Source organism: Leiobunum rupestre, chromosome 11, assembly GCF_980474605.1.
Source record: "Leiobunum rupestre chromosome 11, qqLeiRupe1.1.hap1, whole genome shotgun sequence".
Lineage (NCBI taxonomy): Eukaryota > Metazoa > Arthropoda > Arachnida > Opiliones > Sclerosomatidae > Leiobunum > Leiobunum rupestre.
Genome location: NC_143394.1, coordinates 39,286,528 through 39,314,050, shown reverse-complemented (window position 1 = coordinate 39,314,050; position 27,523 = coordinate 39,286,528). Strand labels below are relative to the sequence as shown.

Below are 27,523 nucleotides of genomic sequence, written 5' to 3'. Positions count from 1 at the left end.
GAAAGCGGCCCGAAATGACACGCTTTTTCCTTTCCCGAACGCCGCCGAAATAAAAACCTCTTTGATTTCGTTACTCCGACACCCACTACCCAACAAGTTGGCCTAGCCGAAATAGCTCCACCAAGAAATTGTAGATGTATACACTGAATGTAATGCCAATGATAATTCCCATAATTTATCGCGGAATTTTTCGCTAGAGCTGTAATATGACATTATTCCTTTGCTCGAATTCAAGTTAACTTAACTCCTTTATACTTTTTAGCCATGTAAATACATTCATTTATGCATATGCATAACTAGATCAAACATTTGAAAACCTTCGTGAACTTTTTTGTGCAAACGAATCCGCATTTCTAAAATCCATTTTCTTGTAAATTAATTTTCCAAGTGAACGTCCCCCATGAGTTTGAAAACTCGTATTACGCCTTGCATACGGCGTAGTTTAAAACCCCTGCCTGTTTTTCAAAGCGAATTTATGCGCAACAAGATGGCGTTTTAGAACTAGACATTCCAAGTGTACACATATATAATTTACAAAGGGGTATCAATGGATTTATTTTGGTAGAATTCTCACCTTGAGACTTAAAAGCAACTTTCGGTTTGCATCCACCAAAATCCCCCTAAATACATCGTAAAATCCACCTAAACTCTGACTGTAATATATAACCTTAATACAACGTTTGCGACTACGAAAACGAGGGTGTGACTTCATAATCACGAGGATAGCTAAGACTTAAGGTTAGGATAAAAAAGTGTTTGTATCCCGTTCTGTTGGGAGAAAAAAAGGTTTTCGAGGCTGCTGGGGCAGCAGATGGCGACGGAATATGGAATCTTCAAATGAGAAAGCTGCAAGCCAGAAATAATATAAAAAATCATTCTTTTTCCTTCCAAAACTCGCGCAGCTTTTGGGTATTCTTCAATCTCCAAACAGGGGTGACGGTCGCCGTCCGTTAGCTAAGTAATAAAAGTTAGATTTTGGAAGGAAAGGTCCTCCCGAAAACTCCTCCCAAGGCTTAGTTTCTCGCGGCGAGACACATTCAAGATATTAAAATGTTTCTGCAGTTCAGGATGGATAAACAGAGAAAAGAAACTTTTCGCTGTCGCACATTTTTCCAGGAATATTAGTAAATAGAAGTTAAAACTCGCGTCACAGCTCTAACTTCGAATTCGTTTTTTATTTAACTTTTGAAGATTGTACCATTTTGTTTTTGGTAAAATGTAACTTTGCACGTAACAACTGAATGTTTGCTTTTCGAATATAATTTGTATATATTTATAGACCTTTTTTACAAACCATGATTAGGCAGTGTAAATGGCTAGCCAGATTCAGATTGCTAAGGTGACTTACGTGAATATAGTGTATATTTAGATATACATTGTTTCTTACCAAAATGTGTGCGCCACCATTTTAAATAAACTGGCATCACTGCTAACACGATTTCTTTTGCTTTGGCATTTTTTTAAATCTCAGGTCAGAAAATTTTGTAGCTTATTGTGGCCTACTTTAAGGGCGTACTTTTCAAAATATAGTATTATAATAAGTGATAATTTTTACACAATCAATGAAATATTGCTATTTTACTGCATACAAGGTGGAAGCCTCAGCCGTGGTCTAGCCTCGGTACTTCTCCTAGTACACCAGAGTGCTGCGGGTGTAACACTTCTACAGGCGCTGGTAGGCCAAAAATAGACCAAAGGGATAATTGGATGCCTCAGTCGTGGTCCAGCCTCGGTACTTTTCCTAGTCTAAAAATAGATCAATGGGAGAATTAGAAACGCATCCGCCAAATGCTTTTTCGGGCGATTGGACAAAGATGCGCTTCTAATTATGCCATTGGTCTATTTGTAGAATACCAGCGCCTGTAGAAGTGTTCGACCCGCAGCACTCTGGTGTACTAGGAGAAGTACCGAGGCTAGACCACGGCTGAGGCTTCCACCCTGTATAATGGTTTGTTTTGAAATGCAAATGATAAATCAGTAAAGTATCCATGTATTTAAAATCTGTGAAAACTTTCAGCCCCTTCATACTCAAAACGGATAAAGCACTGTTAGACTGTAGGAATACTGTCATCAGGGGCGTAGCCATGGGTTGTGGCAAGGGGGAGCTGTCCTCGACAATTTTTATAGAGTTGACAAAGTCAGTTTTGAGTTGCCAAAACCCATCTTCCGCCAGCCATACCGCCGCTCGACTGGAGTTGTCGAATAAATCAGTAAAATAAAACACTCTTCGCTACGCCCGTTATTGTAAGAAATTGCTATGAAATGTTTAAAAATCACACCTACAACCACTGCTAAGTGATAGTTAATATTAGCTTCGTTGTCGCTAATATTAGAGAAACACGTATTTAGGTCTACTGATACTACGTTATTTAAATAATGATAGCCTTTCTTCGGAGTTATATATTTTTCGTGATCATTCGGGTCGGTTTTAGGTCGATACAACCTAAGACCCTTTCTTAGATACAACGTCTTCGGAATTTTAATAAAATAGCCAGGATTCCAAGTCTTTACTCATATTATATTTATGAGGGATGAATTCAAATATATTCTCCGGCGGGACTCTCTTCTCTGTAATAGTACCTCGGGTGGCCGCGATAAGGCGCCACCGTTTCGTCGCGAGAGCGTAAAGCGACCCTGATTTATCGTATATAAACCCCATCGTTTTGGAGCTAGCCCCCTCCCCCTCGGCTATTTTTCGAGAAGGGATATGGAATTCCTTAAAAATTCAAATCCCCAATTTCGAAGGCAATTTACTTCCGCTTGAAAGGTGACGAATTGTGGTTTCCTAGCTTTCCTTTGACCCGGCACAGAGAGTTGATGATCACCTCATTTTATATACATATAGTCTTCGGGCATCACTGATTCTTCGTATACTTTTACATAATAGAGCTCGTCTTACGTTTTAATGCTCACTAAGACGGTTTTTACCTCTTTTAAGCGGATACTGTTCGCCTGAGGTCCTCGGATACTAAGGTAGGGTAGCTAGTGTACCACTTTGATGTCATTCTACCCCAATTCTGTCCTTGCGAATTAAATTCGGGTTTGGTATAACAATGCCAGGGTAGAAAGAGTTACAAATTAAAGGGGAACGGTCAAGCTTTAACCAGTTAGATAGCCCTATAGCCCATTAAAAACTAAAATTTATGGCGAAAACCGCATCAAAAAATATTGAGTGGTTAATTTTTAATAAAATAAAGAAATTTCGGGAAATCGAAAAGCGCGCGTCTGCCGCGACACCTGGTGAGAAGTCGGTGAGACAGAAAAACAACGTAAAAGCGCGCGCTGCTGAAGACGCAAAAAATTTGTTTTGCACGCGCGGCGCGTTCCAGTTATAAGAGACTTAAGCCTAAATTGCGCGATTTTAAAAGTTAGGATAGTGCGCAAATCGCTCATACGGGGTTAGGGGCGCTGGCGGCAGCCCCTAAGATGGCGGCGAAAATTCTAACCCAAACACCTGGCGTTATTTTTCGTTTCAATTTTTTGGGCCAAAAGCTAATTTTTCAAGACAAAAAAAGGTACGTGTTAGTATATTGAACGTCTTGTTTATCTTTTGATACGGAAATAAGGACATATTTGGAAAAGTTTGGCTGTTCGCCTTTAAAAAGTGGATACTAAATATTTTTCGCCCGTTCTTGGATTTCGGGCTAGTGTAACTAGATATTTTAACCCAAAGAGACGACCACCAAATCCAATTACTCCGCATAAACTCTCGTTTTAATCTTGATTAGAAAGTGTAGTAATTATCACCATCAGATACAAACGAATAGTTTGATAATAGTACCATTTCAGCTCCAGAAACAGCTAAAAATATTCGTCCTATGATAATTATACTCACTTATTGTATAGTACGATGTCGGGCAGCCAAATTTGTTCAGCCGGTACGTACAGTTGACGCACACCTCCGTATTCGTCGGGGTCCCATTGCAGCTTGTGGTCCGACCATTCCTGTTGATTAATTAAATTGTTTAATTATTCAATATTATTATCAAATTGACAAATATCTAGCAGATGTGTTCCAATGAATGAATACTTATTAGCTCCATGTAAAAATAAGAAATTTATTTCAAATGAGGGAATCCATTTGTAGGATTTAAATTTGATATTGTACCTTGACCCGATATTTTATAAATTTATTAATTATGTGGTGAAAGTTACCCGTGTTGAGTCTATGACAAAGATTACCTATGTGAGTCTATGGTAAAAGTTACCCATGTTGAGTCCATGGTAAAAGTTACCCATGTTGAGTCTGTGGTAAAATATTAACAGTTTTACAGGTTTACAGGTTTATTAGTTGCCGTAGTTACACACCCTTTTATAACAGGGCGGCTCCGACACAGGGCCGGAGCTCAGCCAACAATTTTAGCGTTTTAAAGTTATGAAAAGTTACGAAATTAAAACATTTAAACTATTAAGTCCTCATACAATAAACACTCTACAAACGCAAAACAATAAAAAATAAAAAATAAAAAACGCACAAAAATATTAACATTTTGAGCCTATGGTGAAAGTTGCAAATGTTGAGTCTATGGCAAAATATGAACATGTTGAGTCTATGGCAAAATATGAACATGTTGAGTCTATGGCAAAATATGAACATGTTGAGTCTATGGCAAAATATGAACATGTTGAGTCTATGGCAAAATATGAACATGTTGAGTCTATGGCAAAATATGAACATGTTGAGTCTATGGCAAAATATGAACATGTTGAGTCTATGGCAAAATATGAACATGTTGAGTCTATGGCAAAATATGAACATGTTGAGTCTATGGCAAAATATGAACATGTTGAGTCTATGGCAAAATATGAACATGTTGAGTCTATGGCAAAATATGAACATGTTGAGTCTATGGCAAAATATGAGCATGTTGAGTCTATGGCAAAATATGAACATGTTGAGTCTATGGCAAAATATGAACATGTTGAGTCTATGGCAAAATATGAACATGTTGAGTCTATGGCAAAATGACCATGTTGAGTCTATGGCAAAATATGACCATGTTGAGTCTATGGCAAAATATGAACATGTTGAGTCTATGGCAAAATATGACCATGTTGAGTCTATGGCAAAATATGAACATGTTGAGTCTATGGCAAAATATTAACATGTTGAGTCTATGGCAAAATATGAACATGTTGAGTCTATGGCAAAATATGAACATGTTGAGTCTATGGCAAAATATGAACATGTTGAGTCTATGGCAAAATATGAACATGTGGAGTTTATTTATAAAAGTTACCGATGTTGAGACTATTTCATAATATATCGACCAAAGCATTAATTAACATGCATTGACAATAAAGTTTTCCACTTTCAAATGCAATGGCTTAATGAATTGTAGATTCGCGACCTAAGCGAGTGTAGGTGGCGTATCGGCACAAGCTTCTCCGAGCTAGAGCCTATCTTCTAGCGTCTGCTACAAACAAATTAAAATATCACAAGAGCGTTTTTTTCTAAATAAACGATGCAAAAATTATATTAAATTGCAAGTATCATTATTTATAAAATAAAATTTACGAATAAAGATGAGGAAAAACTAATAGCGTCTGCTTTAGCCGCTACCAATCTAGGTTTCAATGGCGAAAGAAAGGAGGCGTTGTAATAGTTTTCGGTCGCGAATTGAAGTTTTTTTATGAGGAATATTTTTACTTTAAGCTGTAGATGGCGCTACACAACACTATGGTGCTTTCCCGCTTCTATTTAATAATGGGACGAGGGGCATGCTTGGTGGCACGTGTTTATTTGGAATGTGTCATATAGCATGTGTTTATTAAATAAGTAAGTAATAAGAAGTAATCCATTTCAAGTAATAGTTTAGGTTTTAATTTCACGAGACTTTATTTCAAGCCTTTATTTTCTTATATCCAAGGTAACTTTACTTAGGTGGTGCCAGGTGCTGCATTAGAGATCATGAAGTAGCTATTTGTTTGGCGGCGATAAGGGAAGAAAGGTTTCTGCAAGTGTGAGAATATCAACCCATTGTAGTGTTCCCTTCCTGTGTTAGCTCACGTGGCATGAAGTTCTTGCCGCCACCCTCCTACGCCTAAAATGGCGCCTTTACTATTAGCCTAGCTGATTATTTATGAAGAACACATATAGATTTTAAAGAAATCTCCGCTACAATACACCATTTGAGTAATAAGGTAGGCTCAAGCTCAGTAACTGGAGTGCCATCTAGTATCAGAAAAAGAAATACTAAGCATTTAATTTATTTTTCACCCCTGTAATGTAAATATTTAATAGAATCTGCTTTCGACAAAAATACTGAAACACATATTTAGTTAACGGGCGTTGCGTCTTAAATTTTTAGCACTATAAACCTACTTACAATACTTTCAAATGTTTCACAATGTAAGTAACTTAATTTAACAGTATAAACGTCGTTAATTTGAAAAAGCGTCTTTCTTTAGCGTTTCTGAGGAAACCTTTTACATTTTCCAAGAGTAATTTCTCCTCGAGAAACCCCGCTTAATGTTACGTGGAGAATCTCGTAATGAAGACTATTTTCGAAGTGAAATTTATTTCGTTTTATCGTCGAATGAGAAGAGACTCGAGTAGAAATTGGTAGTTAAATCATTTTAGGGCTCATTTTGGGCGAATCCTTCGAAAGACCCTTGATGTTTATGCCTTTTCGCCATTACATTCCTGGCCCTTGTAAAATGACGAACATTACACTTAGCGCGATAGCCCCCAGAGTTCGCGTTTTTTGGGAAAATTTTTGCTTGACCGAGCCAAAGACCAGCGGAATTTCTTCCGGTTCCGCCTTGGAAGGGATTTTTTCCGACGTTTGATGGCGCTGGGTGCTCGAAATAACATCCAACGTGCGCTAAACCCTATTAGTTGTCAAGAGCCTCCTAAATTTATAGTACCCTGCTACGTACTATAGTCGATTTTCGAGACCATTTTTTTTTAGAAGCTGGGAATCGTTTTTCCTATACGCGCGAAAATGTCATAGTTTGCCTTGTCGGGTGGCTGGCTGGTTGGCTGGGAGGGTGGTTATTAATCTCGCGGCTCGGTGGCTGCAGCCCTCTAGCGTTTCTCGACAGAGTTAAGCGGTGCTTGATATATAATAATAATACGTCGGAAAGTATACGGAGCAAAAAAAAAAGTGAATCTGCCCTGACAGAGCGGTGCACTGCACTCGAGGTACCTCCGCCGCTTTAGCTCGGTATCGGTTGCTACCAGATACTTGTAAGAGGCTTTATAACGTCTGTCACGTGCTAGGACACCGCGTATTCTTTCGTTTAATGAGCGGGCTAGAGATGGCGCCGGAAACGGATCATCCAGTTAAAAGGACGGTGCGAGTGTTAAAATGGCTTTTGGGAGGTTATCTCCTTTTCCACGCGTAGCCATACCATAAGTCTATAATGCTGCTCTCAAAGTGTGTCTCTTTGGGAGATATTTTACTGACGTCGTCACATAAGACAATCAAAGGGTACGTGATACGTGAGAGTAAGAACATGAACAATTGCGGAGGGTAGTGTCTGTGTCACGAATAGCTCTCAGTAACGTTTTACATATGATCATATGTAACATAATTACTCATAAGTATGCCTCTGTAAAATATTTCCATTGAAAAAAATTCAATGAGACTTTGTTTCACGCAGAACATACACTGAGTGGACCCAAAAATGCAAAAATGCTTATAATCCATGCGCTATTGAAAAGGTTACCATGGAAATGAAACCGAGGCACGAGCTAAACTTGACATGGGCAAAGCCAGAAACGCACGAGGAATTCTCACTAACTTCCGTTTCCCATGAGTAACGTTGATGACGCATATTTCGTCACGGAGTTGTAAGTGACGTAATTTACGTCATATCCCGTGAACAAGGTTTCATTAACGAAAATGCTTTTATGGCATACTTATGAGTGATTATGTTACATATGATATGATGAATAGGAAATGACGTACATTTTCGACACCAGGGGATGATTGGAGCTAGTTATGTTCGAATCATGTTGTGGCGCGTGTTAGCAGACGATTTTTGATTAAGTCCATATTTCCTTTAAGATGGATTCACTACTCTCTGTGAACGTTTAGACCAGCGTAAAAATTCAAATCGAAATGTTCCAAGTGAACAGTGGGGGTCATACGCAGAAATATTTTTACTTTTTTTTCAGTGTCCCCCTCCCCTCTCCAGAAAACAAAATCCTGGCTACGCCACTGCAAGTGAATTCCATTATGGTTATAATCCTAATTGATGGTATTGTTAATGCTTTCGATCAAAGTTTAAAGTGTTGTTAATGCTTTAGATCAAAGTTGAAAGTGTCGTTAACGCTTTGGATGAAAGTTGATAGTGTCGTTAATGCTTTAAATCACAATCAAAATAAATATGAATGGTAGCAATTTTATTCGATGGCAACGTTAATGGTAGCAATTTCAATCGGCAAAGTCGTTAATGGTAGCGATTTCAATCAGCAAAGTCGTTAATGCTAACAATTTTAATCAGCAAATTCGTTAATGTTTTCGATATCAAACTAAAGAATCGCTGCCTAGAACGTTATGGGTCTCATTACAATTGATTGGCGATATGTTTTCAGAGCTAATTAAATTAGATATCATTTTTTTTTACAAATTTTAATATTTTTCAAATGTTATCTTGGCTATCTTTCTCTACATACATATACTGTAATCTAGTGATAGATTTCGCTTTTAAATGCCCATGGTGTTATTCTCTTTCATCGTGATTGGCTAATGTATCAAAATATCATTTATGGTTAATCCTTTTTATTGGATTCAATGGAGTGATTTTCTGTAAGCCTAAAAATTTTTAAATACTCTAAATTAAGGTTACCTGTGACTACTAAATTTTTTGATATTTAACAGTAATAAACACCCGCTTAACTTCATTCACTGATCAATAGATGGCGTTACTCGTCTGCCGTTGTTTTACCACCACTATTTTAATAGCAAAATCAACCGTTTTCTGTCCAATCGTTTGTCTTTGGTTTCAATTTTTTTTAAAGGGTTGCCTATTTCTTCATAGTTACAAAGGGAGGTATCTCGAATTAAGTGTTTCTTTTTTTGGAATTTCAACGTTTATTTATGGTGAAAATGAGAAAAATAGTTCCTATATAGTTCAAAGGTATCGGTTATTTTATATTTTTGAAAAAGCATTGAGTAATATTACATTTTAAAACTTAAATATTTTTTTAAACAAATTTTCTTTTCGAGATACCGGATTTTGGAACTTTAGGTAGAGAGTGGCCGATAAAGTCACGTTACTGTGCTCCTTTAACTTTAAATTTAAATATTAAGTTCTGAAATATTTCTATTAAAATAATTGTAACTATTAAGTTTGTAGTCCATTTTATTTTGCATCAGACATTATTTTAACGTATATTTAATATGTTATTACTTCTGTCTAATTTAATTTTAATTGGGAAGAAAGTGTTAACCTAAGTCATCGAAACCACGGTAACAAACCGTTACTGTCTAAGACACAAAATTTAAACCTTGAACTTAATTTTTATAATTACTAAAGCTAATTAAATTTAAGATTAATCATCAAAGATAAAGCACGTGATAAATATAGAAATGACGACGTAAAACTCGGGACATGAAAGAGAGGAGCGAAAACGATGGCAAACATGGTTTATTTTAATTAAACCTTCCATTTAAAAAGTGCTCCGTATAAGGCTCTTTCTAACGGCCGTCAACTTCTTTATTTTTTTTTAAATTTCAGGTCAAAATTTTCCGTAGGAAGAAGGTTTAGCCAGGCCGTTAAGTCTCGAATTTATAATGGGTAATGCTTCCTCTTTCCCAGTGACAGCGTTAATCACTTTGTCTCGTTTTTTCTTGGCGCCCGTTTCCTTTTAAGAATGACTCCCTTCTTCAAAATCGCCATTCCTTCCGTATAGCTTAGACGCGCGACGAAATTATCGTACCTCGAGGAAGAACAGCCTTCGGGTAATATCGTTTAGGCGTTATTTAGTTTCGTATTACCTCCCCGTTTAAGCCATATTGTAAAGCACCCCGTCGTTTTAGAAATTTTATAATGGTTGGAAATTCTAAGGCCGCGCGCGCATTTTGAGGAGATAAATGAAATTCTCTTACATGATGGAAAGTCCGTTATTAAAAGATAATATTTATTTAGATAATGGTCTACGCCTTTATTTAGCCATTTTCCGGTGATTAAACTAAACTACACGAACCGTTTCTCCCCTCCCCCCTTCCGAAATGTTTCGGCATTTTTACGCGCTTGTCTCAAAATGAGTTTTTTCTAAAGGAAAAAGCTTTTATATAGGATATTTATTCTTTGTTATCCGAGTTTTTATTACTTAATACTCAGTAATTTTAATTTATAAAATAGTGTATTATATTTTAGTACAGGCATTGTATTACGGAATTCTTTAATTAGTTTGAAAGCATCAATTTCCATGAAATTTTCCCGCCGTTTTTTGTCTCAAACTCTAATCAGGAACTAGTGTTCGTGTGTTCGTACGGGGACCCCGACCCCAACCCCGACGACCATAAATTAAGTTGGGGCTGGCCATTTTTCGGGGATAGGGTTTTTGTAATTTTAGACAGGTGCACCCCACTAAAAATAAAGTAAAGGTTCTATCCCCCCTTTTTTCGTGGGTGATTATGGTATTAGTCGAACAGCGTTGTTAGACGTACGATAATTATCGCACAGTGCTACTACTGATTAAAATTGCAAATAGGAAGATTAGTCCAGAATTAAAAGGGATAAAAAGCTAAACCCTAAAAAATTAGAATAAATTTAAAAACTTACAAATAGCTCGTACCAATAGGTCTTCGAGCAAAAAAAAATATGCGAATCTCGGACCAAATAGATCATCAAGTGAAAAACTAAATAAAATAAAATGAAATGAAAAGCCAGAAATTCCAACGGTAGACCGGTTTCGTTCTATTTGGGACTCGTCAGTACCGTGCGGGAAATCGGGCTTGATTAGGGTTTAGCTTTTTTATCCTTTTTCATTATGGACTATTCTACTTATTCGCGGTTTTTATCACTCTTTGCAATGCAGTTCATAGCCGTGGTTCCTTTTAACTTAACATTTCTATTGGTAACTACTAACTACCTACTTCGAATCTTGAATAAAAACCTATATATCTTTACAAGGCAATCGGCATCGAGTTTATCGTACCTCGAAAATATCAGCAACAAATTTGTAGAGGTTATTAATAATAGTTAGGGTAGGGAGCTATTGGCTCGCGTGGCGTGAAGGGCTTGCCACCACCCTCCTACGCATTGTGCCCCGGGCCACCAGAATTAATGGCTTCGAAAGTCACTTGATAACTTAGGCCTAAGGTGGTGCCTTGGTATTAGCCTAGCTGATTATTATTATAATCATCAGGGTGACATTTCCCGCTATAATAGATTTAATAATAGCCTATTTGTTAGTAAAAAAAGCGATATCTGATCGTCTAACGTAATTCAATAATAAATAAAGTTGTTATTTGCTAAATCTAATAGAAATAGATATTTTAAAACGAGTGTCACCCCTTTCAACTAACAGACAATAAAAGGCAAAGAAATGAAACTTTTTGGAATTCGTTCGGCTAACCCCTTGGACCAAATTGCCATAGAAATAACCGTAAAAAAGTCAGATCGGAACTTCCTTTTGAAAAGAAGGCCTTCCCAATTTATGACGGAATAGCCGAACAATAGTTAAGGATAAAAAGAGGGGTTCTCTGTTGGGCAGCCGAATAGCGATTCTATTTCGTAGAACCATCTGACTCGGCGCGGGCAAAGACTCGGTTTGATGTTCGTGTGCCAAGTATGGCTATGGTGTTTTTTATTACTTTCCCTCGCTTTTCAAAGCCTAGTCTTTCGCTGTCGGTAAAAAGGAATCATTTTAGTATTGTGGGAGTCGCAATTACAGACGGCTGCTAGCTAGTCCCTTTTTTCTATTTACATGTACGGAGTTCGAAATCTCTTAAAGACCCCAGGATTTATTGAAGCGCAATGAGAGGTTTTTTTTATATCCGGCAGCACCATTTCGACTTCTATTGTGAAGTTGATGTCCGATCCGATCGTTTCACGATACGAACCCAGAGGGCGTCGACAATTTCTTCCGTTTTTGATAGGGCTACCGTGTCAATTAATTGTTATAGCATCCGTTTCATTGGTTTACCTTACTTTCTTGAATTTTGATATCCAAATTGGATAGTTTATAAACAAAACAAATCAATGAATTAAGAACTTGTTTGCTTAGATATCAATTCTCTAACTTATGTAGCTAAGTTACTTTATCTTCTATACGTTTTTTGAAAGATCAGAAATATATAATATGTTATGAGATATTACAAAACAAATCGATTGATGAAGAACTTGTTTGCTTAGCTATCAATTCTCTAACTTATCTAGCTAAGTTAATTTATCTTCTGTGCGTTTTTTTAAATATCAGAAATATATAATATGTTATGAGATATTACAAAACAAATCGATGAATGAAGAACTTGTTTGCTTAGATATCAATTATCTAACTTATCTAGCTAAGTTAATTTATCTTCAATACGTATTTTGAATTATCAGAAATATATAATATGTTATGAGATATTACAAAACAAATCGATGAATGAAGAACTTGTTTGCTTAGATATCAATTCTCTAACATCAGGAAAAAATGTTTTATAAATAAGTAAATATCATTATTCCGATTAATTTCAACTGGCAAGAGCTGGCGAAGGTACAGGCTTCATTTTTATATCCAAGGTGGATACTTCTCTGGTATATTTCTACTTGTATTTTAGGAAATAATGTCTTTTTCTCTTCTACGCCTCGCCATTCTTAAGAGGAAGCGCGCCAGGACACTATGCTTATGGGTGTCCTAATTACCACGATTAAATGATTAAAGGTTAAATAGCGAATTTAGTAACTTTAATCCCAATTTAATCATTTCAATCCAGATTTAATAATTTCAATCACTAATTCATCATTTCAATCACAATTTCGTCATTTCAATTACTATTTCGTCATTTCAATCATTAATTCATAATTTCAAGGACGATTTAATCATTTCGATCATGATTTAATCATTTTAATCATGATAGATTCATTTCAATTACAATTTAATAATTTTAATAGCGATATAATAAATTTAATCAAGATTTAATCCTCATTTCAACCACGAGTGATATTCTAACTCAAGCCGAGGGGGTGGGGGGTTGCTGGTGGAGGTATTCAAAAGTCACACAATTCAATCACGACTTATTCTTTTAATTCTAAATTAATCATTGAATCATGATTTAATCCATTTATTCGTGATTTAATCTATTTAATCGTGATTTAATCCTTTTAATCGTGATTTAATCCATTTAATCGTGATTCAATCCATTTAATCATGATTTAATCCATTTAATCATGATTCAATCCATTTAATCATGATTCAATCCATTTAATCGTGATTTAATCCATTTAATCATGGGGTCATTCCACGTCAAGTCGACAACTCATGCAACCACGGGTCGGCCGAATCAAATGAAATTTAAACCACCTAAACTAGGGACAAAACCATGGGGAAATTGAAAATTTGGATGAAATCGATGCAGCGGTTGCGTAACTAGAGCCTTTCGAAAATAAGTCACTTTTTCAAACTCTTGAAAAGTTCATTTTCGCACCCTCAAACATTTTAAATAATAAATTGAAGAATATTTCGATGATTACTATGAAACTCTCGATTTTAGGGTAACATATAGCGCTGATTTCGAAAATATTGATTATTATTTTCTAAATATTACCGTTTTATTATACCAAGTTAAAACTTCGTGATTTTTATTCAACGGGGGGTCATTTTCGACGGCCAATTTCGTGATGAGGGCAAACTTCGATTTTGGACTTTAGACAAAAATGCTCTTAAAATAAGCTTTAATTTGATGTACTACACTTTATGTCTAAACGATTTCTAATAGGCGAAATATTAGATGAAGTCAGTAATAAGTTCTCGAAATTTTCAAAAAGATTTTATTTTAATTAAAAAGATAACACTCGATTAGACTAGTGCTTCCAACCGACTCCCAGATATCAGTTGCGATATCTGATCTTAGGCAAAAGAACAGATCAGATCGGTATCTATTTATTCGTTCTTTAGAAATAAAAATATGAAAACCTGGTAGGAATGTTAAGGTTGGATAAATAAAAAAGTACTGTATCAAAATAACGATATGTGATATTGATTTAATGTTTAACTAATACTGATTCCATTTTAATTTCTAAATATTAATTTAATATTTAATTAATACTAATTACATTCCTAATTTTAAAATAATAATTTAGTGTTTAATTAATACTAATTCCATTCCTAATGTTTATTTAATATTAGTTTAATTCTTAATTTTAATTTAATATTAATTCTATTCTTAATTTGTATTTAATAATAATTGAATTCTCAATTTTCATTTCATATTAATTTAATTCCTGTAGCAATGTAGTAGAATAATGTAGGATGATTGTAGTAACCATGGAGGTATTTTCTAAAATCACCACAAACAATCAATGCTATGCTGCTCCTGGCATTACCTTCGCACATGCACAGTGGCTATTATGCCAAATGTTTCAGTGTTTGCGTGCTTTCTTTATAAATTCAGTGTCTGTGTTAACATGAATTTATTTAGGAGCGGACATCTCCATAGAAGAGTATGGGTACAAAAATTAAGTGGCTCTGCCGACGAATTTTCGTTAAAATTGGTTTTTCTCCCCAATGCTTTTCCTACGGGACTGTTTTCCTAACTGTGTTGCAGTTCTGAGACTTTTATTAATTTTAGTGTTTGTACTCAACTAGGAATTTTTCATATGATTGTTAGTAAGTTTCCAGGTTTGATTTCATAATTTTCCCTTAATTATTTCACTCGTAATCTACTTTTCAAATCGACGAAAATTTTAAGGCGGGGAATGCAAATTTTCCCTTAATTATTTCACTCGTAATCTACTTTTCAAATCGACGAAAATTTTAAGGCGAGGAAATGCATTCCCCGCCTTTGGTACCTGTATTTGTACTAGGCCTCGGTTTTAATGTTTGGAATTTAAAAACCATTGCGCAGTAATTGAAAACGGCTGGTTCGTTACTCGTTTGCTCCTATAGTGGGGTTTTAACTGTGAAATGGATTGGATATTAGGGCATTAAATGTTGTTTATGCTCTGTCTTTCACAGATGAAGAACTTTATCTTATTTGTAAACCAATTGGCAGTAAAAGAAATATTTACTATATTCAGAATTAACCGAGCTGTTCATTGCTTGAATGAAGAAGCTGCTTTTTTTAAAGCAGAGCAAAGAAAAGATTGAAAATTAGATTAAACTTTGATTATCAGCTCATTTTGTCTTCCATTTCACAGTTAAAACCCCACTATAGGAGCAAACGAGTTAATTAATATTAAATTAAAATTAAGAATTAAACTAATATTAAATAAACATTAGGAATGGAATTAGTATTAATTAAACACTAAATTAATATTTAGAAATTAAAATGGAATCAGTATTAATTAAACATTCAATCAATATCACATATCGTTTTTTTGATACAGTACTTTTTTATTTAATCAACCTAAACATTCCTACCAGGTTTTCATATTTTTATTTCTAAAGAACGAATAAATAGATACCGATCTGATCTGTTCTTTAGCCTAAGATCAGATATCGCAACTGATATCTGGGAGTCGGTTGGAAGCACTAGTCTAATCGAGTGTTATCTTTTTAATTAAAATAAAATCTTTTTGAAAATTTCGAGAATTTATTACTGACTTGATCTAATATTTCGCCTATTAGAAATCGTTTAGACATAAAGTGTAGAACATCAAATTAAAGCTTATTTTAAGAGCATTTTTATGAATGTCTAAAGTCCAAAATCGAAGTTTGCCCTCATCACGAAATTGGCCGTCGAAAATGAACTTTTCAAGAGTTTGAAAAAGTGACTTATTTTCGAAAGGCTCTAGTTACGCAACCGCTGCATCAATTTCAATCAAATTTTCAATTTCCCCATGGTTTTGTCCCTAGTTTAGGTGGTTTAAATTTCATTTGATTCGGCCGACCCATGGTTGCATGAGTTGTCGACTTCAATCAATTTATTCGTGATTTAATCCATTTATTCGTGATTTAATCCATTTAACCATGATTTAATCTATTTAATCATGGTTTAATCCATTTAATCATGATTTAATCCATTTATTCATGATTTAATCCATGTAATTATTATTTTAATCCATTTAATCATGATTTAATCCATTTATTCATGATTTAATCCATTTAATCATGATTTAATCCATTTATTCATGATTTAATCCATTTAATCATGATTTAATCCATTTATTCATGATTTAATCCATTTAATCATGATTTAATCCATTTATTTATGGTTTAATCCATTTAATCAGGATTTAATCCATTTAATCATGGTTTAATCCATTTAATCATGATTTAATCCGTTTAATCGTGATTTAATCCGTTTAATCGTGATTTAATCCATTTAATCATGATTTATTCCATTTAATCATGATTTAATCCATTTAATCATGATTTAATCCGTTTAATCATGATTTAATCCGTTTAATCATGATTTAATCCAATTATTCATGATTTAATCCATTTAATCATTATTTTAATCCATTTTATCACGACTTAATCCGTTTAATCGTGATATAATCCATTAAGTCATGCTTTATTCCATTTACTCATGATTTAATCCATTTAATCATGATTTAATCAATTTAATCATGATTTAATCCATTTAATCGTGGTTTAATCCATTTAATCGTGATTTAATCCATTTAATCGTGATTTTAATCCATTTAATCGTGATTCAATCCATTTAATCGTGATTTTAATCCGTGTAATCGTGATTTAATCCAGTTAATCGTGGTTTAATCCATTTGATCATGATTTTAATCCATTTAATCGTGATTCAATTCATTTAATCGTGATTTTAATCAATTTAATCGTGATTCAATCCATTTAATCATGATTCAATCCATTTAATCATGATTTAATCCATTTAATCATGATTTAATCCATTTAATCCATTTAATCATGATTTAATCCATTTAATCGTGATTTAATCCATTTAATCGTGATTCAATCCCTTTAATCATGATTCAATTCATTTAATCGTGATTCAATTCATTTAATCGTGATTCAATCCATGTTGCCTAGCGTGGCAACAGCTCCCTACCCTTACTATTACGTGGACTATTCTACTTATTCGCGGTTTTTAACACTCTTTGCAATGCAGTTTATAGCCGTGGTTCCTCTTAACTTAACATTTCTATAAGTAACTACTAACAACTTACTTCGAATCTTGAATAAAAACCTGTAGCTTTACTAGGCAATGAGGTAAATTAAGTCAATGCTTAATGTTGAATCGACATCGAGTTTATCGTACCTCGAAAATATTAGCAAACTTGTAGAGGTTAAAGGTAATAGTTAGTGTCGGGAGCTGCTGGCTTGAAGGGCTGGCCACCACCCTCCTACGCAATTTAACCCAGTCACCTGAATTAAAGGCATTAAAAGATGACCTAGGCCTAAGGTGGTGCCTTGGGTATTATCCTAGCGGATTATTCGCTTGAAAAGGTGAACTAAACATTATCTGCACTTTGAAAATTGTCGGAGAAGGGTGTAAGACCCTTCCAAAACCAAACCTGTTTGTTTTCAAATTGTAATTTAATATTGCTTCTTCCATAAGCGTTGTAAAACTTTAGAGGTTATATCGAGGAGTAATCTGGCCCATCTTTCGGGAGGGAAAAGAAGGCGAGGGTTATAGGGCAGATAAGAAAAAGCAGCTTGGTAATCTTCGCGGGAAGATCTGGAAGCCTCTCTCCACTATTGATCCCAATAGGTTTTTCGTCTGCTAAGCAAAAAAGCGAACGAGAAGACAATCCTGGATGCTATAGTGATTCTTTTAAGCAAACCGGAACGCGGGGGCTTAGAGCCCCGGAAGCGGCGACTTCCCTCCGCGCGGTTCTATCGCCGGAGCAACCTCAGACACCCTGGCGGCTAAGATGGGGCCCGATCTGTCAGCTGTCGGAGTACCCGACAAAAAGCTTTCCTTAGCCATTGAACTATGGCAAAAAGGATAGTTGCGGATAGCATTGCCACTCGCTATATCCATTTTTTTCTCTTGCTGGAGCTCTGAAACCTTTTTCAAGTGCCATTGTAGATTATGCGAGATCTGGCACCTCACGCGAAGAAGTTCACCCGCCATCAGGTGCGACTTTGACCTCCGCGTTCCGAACGTCGTTAGAATAACGAAATCTGAAAGGCACACCACTTGAAATTGACGAGAACACGTTCTCTTAGTTTGCCATCAAAGACCTCGTGTCTCCTTCAATTCCCGGAGGAAAACTCTGCGGGTGGAATACCCCTGTTTTCCTTTCGACACTGAAAGGTTTCTTTTTGCCAAGTTCGAATATCTTAGATGCCGTTGAGAAGGGTTTCTAAGAATGTTTTCGTATTTGAAGAATCAAAATATACCCTTTCAATTGGCTTCAAAGATGGAACGTTATTTGAATCGCGTGGCGTCATAGCTGTAGCTTTAATAGTGGACGCCATTCCCGGGGAATTTTTATCTTTATGGCCTATTAATACGAGTGACGTCGATTTTACCGATTTTATTTTTTAAACACGTCGCCGTTAAAACAAAACCACGTAACTTGAGATACGTGGTTTTGTCGAAATTGACATATTTAGATTCTACACCCCAATTTACGTATATAACATTAAAAACATTAATAGGTTGCAATTGGATTTATTTTTTTAAATCGAGAAAACATTAAAACGTATCTTTGATATTCACAACGCATTTCGCGCAAAAGCACGTATCTCGCTTATTTTCAGCTCCTATCTCACTTCATGACGCGAAACCACGTATCTCTAAAAATTCCCCATTAGCAAAGTATTTTTAAATTAAAATCCTCATAAATTCAATATTGAAACGAAATTATTTAACTATAAAATTAACTCGCGTGTAAAAACCTAACACGCGATTTCACAAGTCCCTGCAAAATTAAAAAATCCATTTTTCTCAAAAAGGCCACCGAAAAGATACGTGGTTTTGTTTTAACGGCGACGATAAATTGGTCCAATTTAAACGTTTTGGCGGGAAGGTAATAAATACTTACTGGATTGCTTAAGCCTTTCTAACACTATTTTAAGCTATATTTCTATGAAAACTATAAGTAAAACTCAGGAAATACTACGCATAAAAAGAAACGTGCAATCAATTTCGTGATATTGATAATATAATGTTTCGACATTTCAGACTACTGGCGCCATCTGGTAGGACTTCGGGTATTTAAAAGTCGGTTTCTAATGGCTTTACCCCTGTGAAAGGATCTCCATGCTAAAATTCTAAGTTGGATTCCCTCTAGGTTTTCGTGCGCTTCACTAGCAATAAAACTAAGGCACGGCTCCCTGTAGGGAAGGCTTACGTATCTGTCAGTAGATGCATGGTACTGATGCCAAGTAGCAACACCATGATATTTGTAATTCTTTAAATAAAAACGAATGTTCAAATTACCTGATTGACCCAAACGTTTGTTGTCATGATCTGATTCTTCAAGTTCTGTAAAGAGATAAACAAATTTCGATCGTCATTTGAAGAACTACTATTTAAACTATTCGCCTGCCCCTTGATTACTAAGCAGATGACTATGACTTTACAGTTTATTACTCTTCATTTTGAGCAGTAGAAAGTACAATCCAAATTCCAATTGCTCTTGGACCATTGTTTACGTTGTGAGCTTATTATCACTACGGGTCAATAATTTTATTCAAGGTAAGAACACTTATAGACCCAGAACACGCCAATAATAGTAATAATAATAATAATAATCAGATAGGCCTAAAGTGGTGCCTTAGGTATTAGCCTAAGTCATCAAATGACTTTTAAAGCCATTAATTCAGGTGACCGGGTTAAAATGCGTAATATCCACCTTAGGTGTTAGTAGAGGTCGGTAACGGTTAATCATTATCCATGATTAAATTGATTTTTTTTGGGGAAAAATTTAAACAAAGAAATTTACCGGTTAATATTTCGGAAAACGTTTAAAAAATATGTATTATTCGTAAAATTTTAGCTTCTTATCAAAAAAAATGTCTTTTTTCCGATTTATTTTACAAATTTATCAAAAAATTAATCGGATAATACAGAAATATAAATTACTTGATCAAAACGTCTTACGAATAATTTTGAGAGCTTTATCTATTGAATAAAGGTTAACCATCCCCGACCTCTAGGTGTTAGGGCTGGTTTGTAGAACTATGGCCAAACTTCTTGCTAGGCATACTATCTATTTAAAAATTCGCATGTAATTATTTCATTTCGAATTGGTAACACTATACAACGCAAGGGTAGTTGTATAAATTAACAGGGCCCGGACCCTTCTCGAAAGATATCTCCACTAACAACGGCTATCTCGATTAAGTTGATTAAATCACGTTTAATCATGATTAGAATGTTTAAATCTGATTAAAATTATTAAATCTGATTTAAATTATTAAATCTGATTAAAATTATTAAATCTGATTTAAATTATTAAATCTGATTTAAATTATTAAATCTGATTTAAATTATTAAATCTGATTTAAATGATTAAATCTGATTTAAATTATTAAATCTGATTTAAATTATTAAATCTGATTTAAATTATTAAATCTGATTTAAATTATTAAATCTGATTTAAATTATTAAATCTGATTTAAATTATTAAATCTGATTTAAATTATTAAATCTGATTTAAATTATTAAATCTGATTTAAATTATTAAATCTGATTTAAATTATTCAATCTGTTTAAAATGATTAAATCCTGGTTAAAAAAATTATATCGTGATTAGTATGATTAAATCGTACTTTAGTTTTGATTTTAATGATAAATTCTCTATTCGACCGATTATATTGATTAAATGTAATTAAAATGATTAAATGTAATTAAAATGATTAAATGTAATTAAAATAATTAAATGTAATTAAAATGATTAAATGTAATTAAAATGATTAAATGTAATTAAAATGATTAAATGTAATTAAATTGATTAAATGTCATTAAATTGATTAAATGTAATTAAAATTATTAAATGTAATTAAAATGATTAAATGTAATTAAAATGATTAAATATAATTAAAATGATTAAATGTAATTAAAATGATTAAATGTAATTAAAATGATTAAATGTAATTAAATTGATTAAATGTAATTAAATTGATTAAATGTAATTAAATTGATTAAATGTAATTAAAATGATTAGATCATGATTAGAATGATTAAATCTCGTTTAAATGATTAAATCTCGTTTAAATCGTGATTAGATTTTCTAATCTTGATTAGATTTTCTAATCTTGATTAGATTTTCTAATCTTGATTAGATTTTCTAATCTTGATTAGATTTTTTAATCTTGATTACCCTGATTTAATCACGATTACCCTGATTTAATCATTTTACTATGATTAAGACGCACCCAAAATGGAAGTGACCTGCCCCTCGGTTCACCTTCACCAGGATCCTAATACCACGGACAGGGATATACATATATCAACGGGTCAGTCGCATTCACTCGGTCTAAATATTTCCCCCCGCAAGGCTTAAGCCCTTTCCTACGATTGAAACTAATTACCTAGAAAAACCCGAATCACGGCGTGTAATCCGCATTTACAGTGTTCGCTGAAAAAAAGGCGGGGGGAGATAGATGAAAATGTGAAGTAACAAAAATAAGGCTCGCTAACTGTAATGAAGAGAGAAAACTCTTTTCATGGAATCTGAAGAGACCCTTATCGCCCGCTGCGCCATCGTTAGGCGGAAATTGGAATCTTTTATTTTTTTTGCTGCTATGGCCAGTCACCCTCGAAGAAGAGTATATATAGTGAAACTCCGAGGAAAACTTTTTTCCTCTTCGGACTCGGAAAGAGAGAATTACGAGCCTTTGTCCTTCACCTCCTCCTCCACACGTTTTTGGTCGAATTTTTCCTTTTGTCTAGGCCTACTTTTCAAGCGCTGGGCCCCTTTTAATGAATACCCTGGCCCGATTTTAACATTTCTAACGCAACAATGGCGGGAACGACTTTGATTTTTTCCTCGGCATCCGAGCGTTCTAACCCATCGGATTTCCGTGGACTGCCATTTCCCCATCGAAGTTTTTTCGTCGTTTCTTCTGGCTGGCTAAAAAAAACACGTCGATCTAGTTTCCTTTTCCACTTTCTTCTCTGCAGAGAGAGAGTGAGAGAGAGATTGCAGGGCGGTGGATTCTTACCCTCGCCTCGGAGAAAGGAGGGCTGTTACGAGTATGGTAAAGTTCCCCGGATTCCCGCTTTCGGGGATGGGTTCTGATGGCCATTTTGTCCGCTAAGTGGGCCGAATATTAGTATAACACGCTTCATTTAAAGTTAACGTATCATTTGATGCCCACTCTGCCTTTGAAATGCCAGCCTAGTTTGATAATGGGGGAAGGGGGAAGACCCGCGTTACAAATCCAATAACTTAGAAGATGAGCTTATAATAATTTCTAACGACTCTTCTCAAAATAGCTCCCTTCGCCCTTTTCCAAGTAGGCTCGAAATTCTCCAATTTGTAAATCGAAGTTTGTTTAACTGATGCCGAAGTTTGCACCGTATACTATGTATTTTTCAGCTCTTTCGTAAGTTTGAGGTTATACAGGGTGGAAGCCTCAGCCGTGGTCCAGCCTCGGTACTTCTCCTAGTACACCAGAGTACTGCGAGGGAAACACTTCTACAGGCACTGGTAGGCCAAAAATAGACCAATGGGAGAATTGGTAGCCTCAGCCGTGGTCCAGCCTCGGTACTTTTCCTAGTCTAAAAATAGACCAATGGGATAATTAGAAGCGCATCTTCCAAATGCTTTTTCGGGCGATTGGATAAAGATGCGCTTATAATTATCCCATTGGCCTATTTTGGTAATACCAGCGCCTGTAGAAGTGTTCAATCCGTATCACTTTGGTGTACTAGGAGAAGTACCGAGGCTGGACCACGGTTGAGGCTTCCACCCTGTATATTCAGTCACGCAGTCTAAAGTTTTCAAATTTCCTAATGCATTTTTATCGAAAAACATTTATGGTACGCGGATAAATTTAAGGCGTATCTTTCGTAGCGGGTGCTACCTTGCCCCTGGGACCAGACCGTACTTTCCCGCAACACGCGGGTGTATCGCCAGTTTGGAGGAATACTGTACGAACGAAGGGGGTGATCACGTATCAGTCTGTCACAGCGCGAGTCGAATATTCTTTTCACACTCGCGGAGCTTCTGCCTAGTTTGCCTCCGTTTTATCCTCCCAAACTTACAATACACCCGCGTTTTGCGGCGAAGCTAAGGCTGATCGTAGGGGCCACGCAACACCTTGTATAGACCAGACGCGTACAGTCAAATAGCTTATTGTTGGGGAGCTCGCGCCTAGAGCTGGTTGGAATACTAAGAACGCTCATAAGAGGTTTCGCTCCAGCTTTTGCTGTCTATTAATGAGTAAGGAGAATTTTAAACGGATAGGGGGGGGGAGCCATTGCTGCCAATCTAGTTATCGTCTAACGCTCGCCCGTTTTCGCCGAGCTTGCCGCGGATTCTAACAGATGGCGTTAGGTCGCCGGATCGAAATTAGCAATTATCTAAGGAACATTCCGTACACGGTGTGCGCTGCTATGGTTACCGTGTCGAGGAGAACGGGTTGGATGGGGTTAACGAGTATGCCTCCGCGTCTTCTCCTCCTCCTGCGCCTACTTTAACTACTACCACCATAAGTAACGTACGAGATGCAAGTATGCCACTACCTATTATCACACTGCTTATTTGTTTAGTGATACTCTTTTTCTTTAGCGACCATATAAATCCTTACGTGGACTGACAACCCTTCGCGAGCTGTTCATAGTCTTTGGAAGGGCCAAATTAAACAATGCCAATAATACCAACCTTTATTTACTGAGTGACCAAAGCTTACGGAAAATTGAGAAAATAAATGACGAACATAAAATGAAAAGGTTATGATTTTCGAATTTGTGACCTCACCTTTGTTGGTTCCTATTTATCACCCTCAAACTGACCTTGCAGTAATTTTTCCAACAAAGAGAGTACGGAGTGTCCGATTTCTAGCTGTTATCAAAATTTGCTATTTCGTAACGATTGTGCGCGAATTGAAAATGTAGAGGAGATTATAAAGGGAAGGGTTTGGGCGTGGTACAACCGGTTAATATATTTTTCAACAGACGAAGCTAAAGTTTATACCATTACCGATAGGTAATAAGCATAAATTAGCCCATAGACCAAGTAAGGGTTAGATCTCGGGGATGGCTAACTTTTATTCAATAGATAAAGCTCTCAAAATTATTCGTAAAACGTTTTGATCAAGTAATTTATATTTCTGTATTATCCGATTAATTTTTTGATCAATTTGTAAAATTAATCGGAAAAACGACGATTTTTTCGATAAAAAGCTCAAATTTTACGAATAATAGATGTTTTTTAATCATTTTCCGAAATATTAACCGGTAAATTTCTTTGTTTACATTTTTTTCCCGAAAAAAAACAATTTAAACATGGATAATGATTAACCGTTACCGACCTCTAGTAAGGGTATTCTACCCTTACTTGGTCTGTGATTAGCCCTAGACAATAAATCGACCATTTTCTACCTAGATCTTACCATAAGTAACATAAGAACAATAAGTATGACACTTCCTATTGCTTTAATGCTAATTTTCTAACCGAACCTTTTTCCGGCACTGATACTTTCTTCAAGCTGTGACTTGGACTCGCGACTTACCGTTTTGGAAGACTACGTTTTGATAAATATTTAAGCCTAACATTGGAGAGCACGTTCTGGAGTCGCGAGGGGCTTTGGCTTTGTTTTGAAGCCCGCGCGCGAATCACGCGTGATAAAAAAATGAGCTCACGGCGCTGAGAAAAACGTTTTTAATTTTTAGCATTTTAGCCTAATATTCCGCCTATCTATCGGCTTAGCGGAAGTCTCGCATATTTTAGACACTAGAGGGCTCTGTGCTGAGAAAACATCTTGATTACGCAATAACTATGAAAATCAGTTTGGTCGTAAATCTCGTTAATTGTCGTACTTATTGTTTTTATGTTACTTATCATCTTACCAATATATTTCAGTACCATACTTATAGCTATTGGGTTACTTACGCTACCACCCTTTATCTCCAACGAGGTGGGTGGTGGGACACGAATACCGAAGGAGCCTATAGTTTTAATTAAGCAACGTAAAGTCCCGTTTCGGCGTATAATAAGGGGATGTCACTTTTGCGGTCGAGACCCGCTCGTTCGCATTATCTTGATAAAACGAGCCACCCTTCCCGTGACCCCCCCACACCGGGAATCTGCAAACATTTGCGTGGCGCTCTCCGCCTAACGGCTATTGTTGAGGCTGTGGAACGTCATTGGCGCGTCCCCTGTAAGTCTCTCCAAGATTCCACGGTAATAACTTATTGGGGGTCAAAATGGTAACTCGAAAATCGATAATTGAATGTATTTTAATCCGCTTTTGGCAATTCCGTTTGGCTCCGTCGAAGGCTTGTTCGTGAAGCGGGGGCTGGCCTACTGTCGCGTCACCCGGCTCGGAATTGATGTCGCAGCGAATTGACGTTGTCGCGCGATTGGACTCTCTAATTGAATGCAAAGCCGGCCCCCGTATTAGCTTAACAGGTTTAAGTAATAGTGAATTAATTTTAACCGATTTGATGAATGACCCGTCTCGTTATCGCTAAAGGTATATAGGCATTTCTCCATTCCGAGTCGCCATATTGCCTTGTAAATATACGATTGCTTCCGATTTTTCTTTCCAATCTAGATGGCGCTGTGAGGATCGGATTAACGAAAGTAATTTATCTCTACGTGCCATAGATCATTTTAAGTTAAAAGGAACCACCTATGGACTGCATGATAAAATTATCGAATAAGTAGATTAGTCCATTATGAAAAGGGATAAAAAAGGTAAACCCTAAACAAATTTGAAGAAACTTAATAGCTCGTACCTATAGGTCTTCGAGCAAACAAAAAGAGGCGAAACTCGGACCAAATAAATCTTCGAGTGGAAAACTAAATTAAATTAAATTAAATAGCCAGAAATTCCAACGGTAGATCGGTTTCGTCCTATTTGGGACTCGTCAGTACCGTGCGGGAAATCTGGCTTGGACATCGCACTTCTTCTATGGGATTTTACTTTCGACAGATTTTTTTTCAAATTGAAACATGTTGTTGGGCTTGATCAAAGGAGCAAAATTGTCCATTGCTATTTTCCCCTAGCTCCTTTAGTTTGTCTAGTATCAGCGGTCAAAGGTGGACGAAACTTAGTGTAGTCTATTTGTTAAAAGAAGTCATGGTCCATCGGTTAGCGCTTTACGCTCACGCGTCGCTAGTCCGGGCTCACTATAAAGTATCAATAGAGTTTTCTTTCCAAGATTTTTACACCTCTACTTCATTATTCATTATTTCTTTTCTCGAAAATTATTATTCGATGAATAATAATAATAATAATGGAATTATTTTTATTCAATAATTTATGAGAAATAATAAAACATAACATAATATAAAAGAAATACTTAAGAAATCTGAATATATATGATTAACCGTTTCGTTGAATCCCACATTCAACACTCGCTGATAGGAAAGAAACAGTCACTCCACATCACTAATTTATCGATTACAGTCACATAGTCGTCTAAAGTTACGGTCACACGACAGTTACAACTCAATGTTTAACTATTTATTTACTGAGTTCGTTCATCGGGCGAACAGAACGAAACAAAATCCGACACTCTGTTTTGGGAAGCATCCTGAACCTTGGCAAGAAAACGCTATTGATAGTGAGCCCGGACTAGCGACGCGCGAACGTAGAGCGCTAACCGATGGGCCGGGACTTCTTGTAACAAAAAGACTACACTAACAAGTGTAAGTTTCGTCCACTTTTGACCGTTGATACTGGCCAAACTATAGGAGCTAGGAAAAAATGGCAAGGGACAATTTTGCTCCTTTGATCAAGCCCAACAACATGTTTCAATTTGAAAAAAATCGGTTGAAAGCCAAATTCCATAGAAGAAGTGCGATGTCCCTTCAAATTTGTTTAGGGTTTAGCTTTTTTATCCCTTGACATAATGGACTAATCTACTTATTCGCTAATTTTATAGATCATTTTAAACAGTAAACTGTGGTAAAAGGTTTTCTTAGACAACATCACTTATTTACAAAACCGATTTCTTACCAACAGTTAGCCGAGGTTTTCTGTTTGAGAAGAGAAACAATATTTTTTTATACTAGTAAATAGTAAGAAATATACTATAGAGACAGATACTTCATGGTTTAAAATAAACTTTTATTAAAAAAATAAATTAAAAGTTTATTTTAAACCATGAAGTATCTGTCTCTATAGTATATTTCTTACTATTTACTAGTTTAAATTAACCATGGTTAAATGATAATATTTTTTTATGTTATCTAGCACAATAAGTCGTAACGCGTGTTAGCAGATTTTAAATATTAAAATTAGTTAAAGGAAAATTAAAAATAAATAAATAAATTAATTACTCAGTCTAGTAAAAAATAAGCGAAGATT

At 35.6% G+C, this 27,523-nt stretch overlaps 1 protein-coding gene across 3 annotated transcripts in view; it reads right to left on the bottom strand.

Moving 5' to 3' along the window:
- LOC149922562 (acetylcholine receptor subunit alpha-like 1) overlaps positions 1-27,523 on the bottom strand; it is an 87,027-nt gene that overhangs the window by 12,990 nt on the left and 46,514 nt on the right. For 2 of the 3 annotated variants that reach the window (XM_090162686.1, XM_090162687.1), the window contains exons 2-3: positions 19,476-19,520; positions 3,836-3,945 (exon numbers count right to left, since the gene is read on the bottom strand). In XM_090162686.1, coding sequence (XP_090018812.1) covers positions 3,836-3,945; positions 19,476-19,520 — 155 coding nt within the window. The remainder of the gene's footprint in view (positions 1-3,835; positions 3,946-19,475; positions 19,521-27,523) is intronic. The other variant, XM_090162688.1, reaches the window with a different exon arrangement.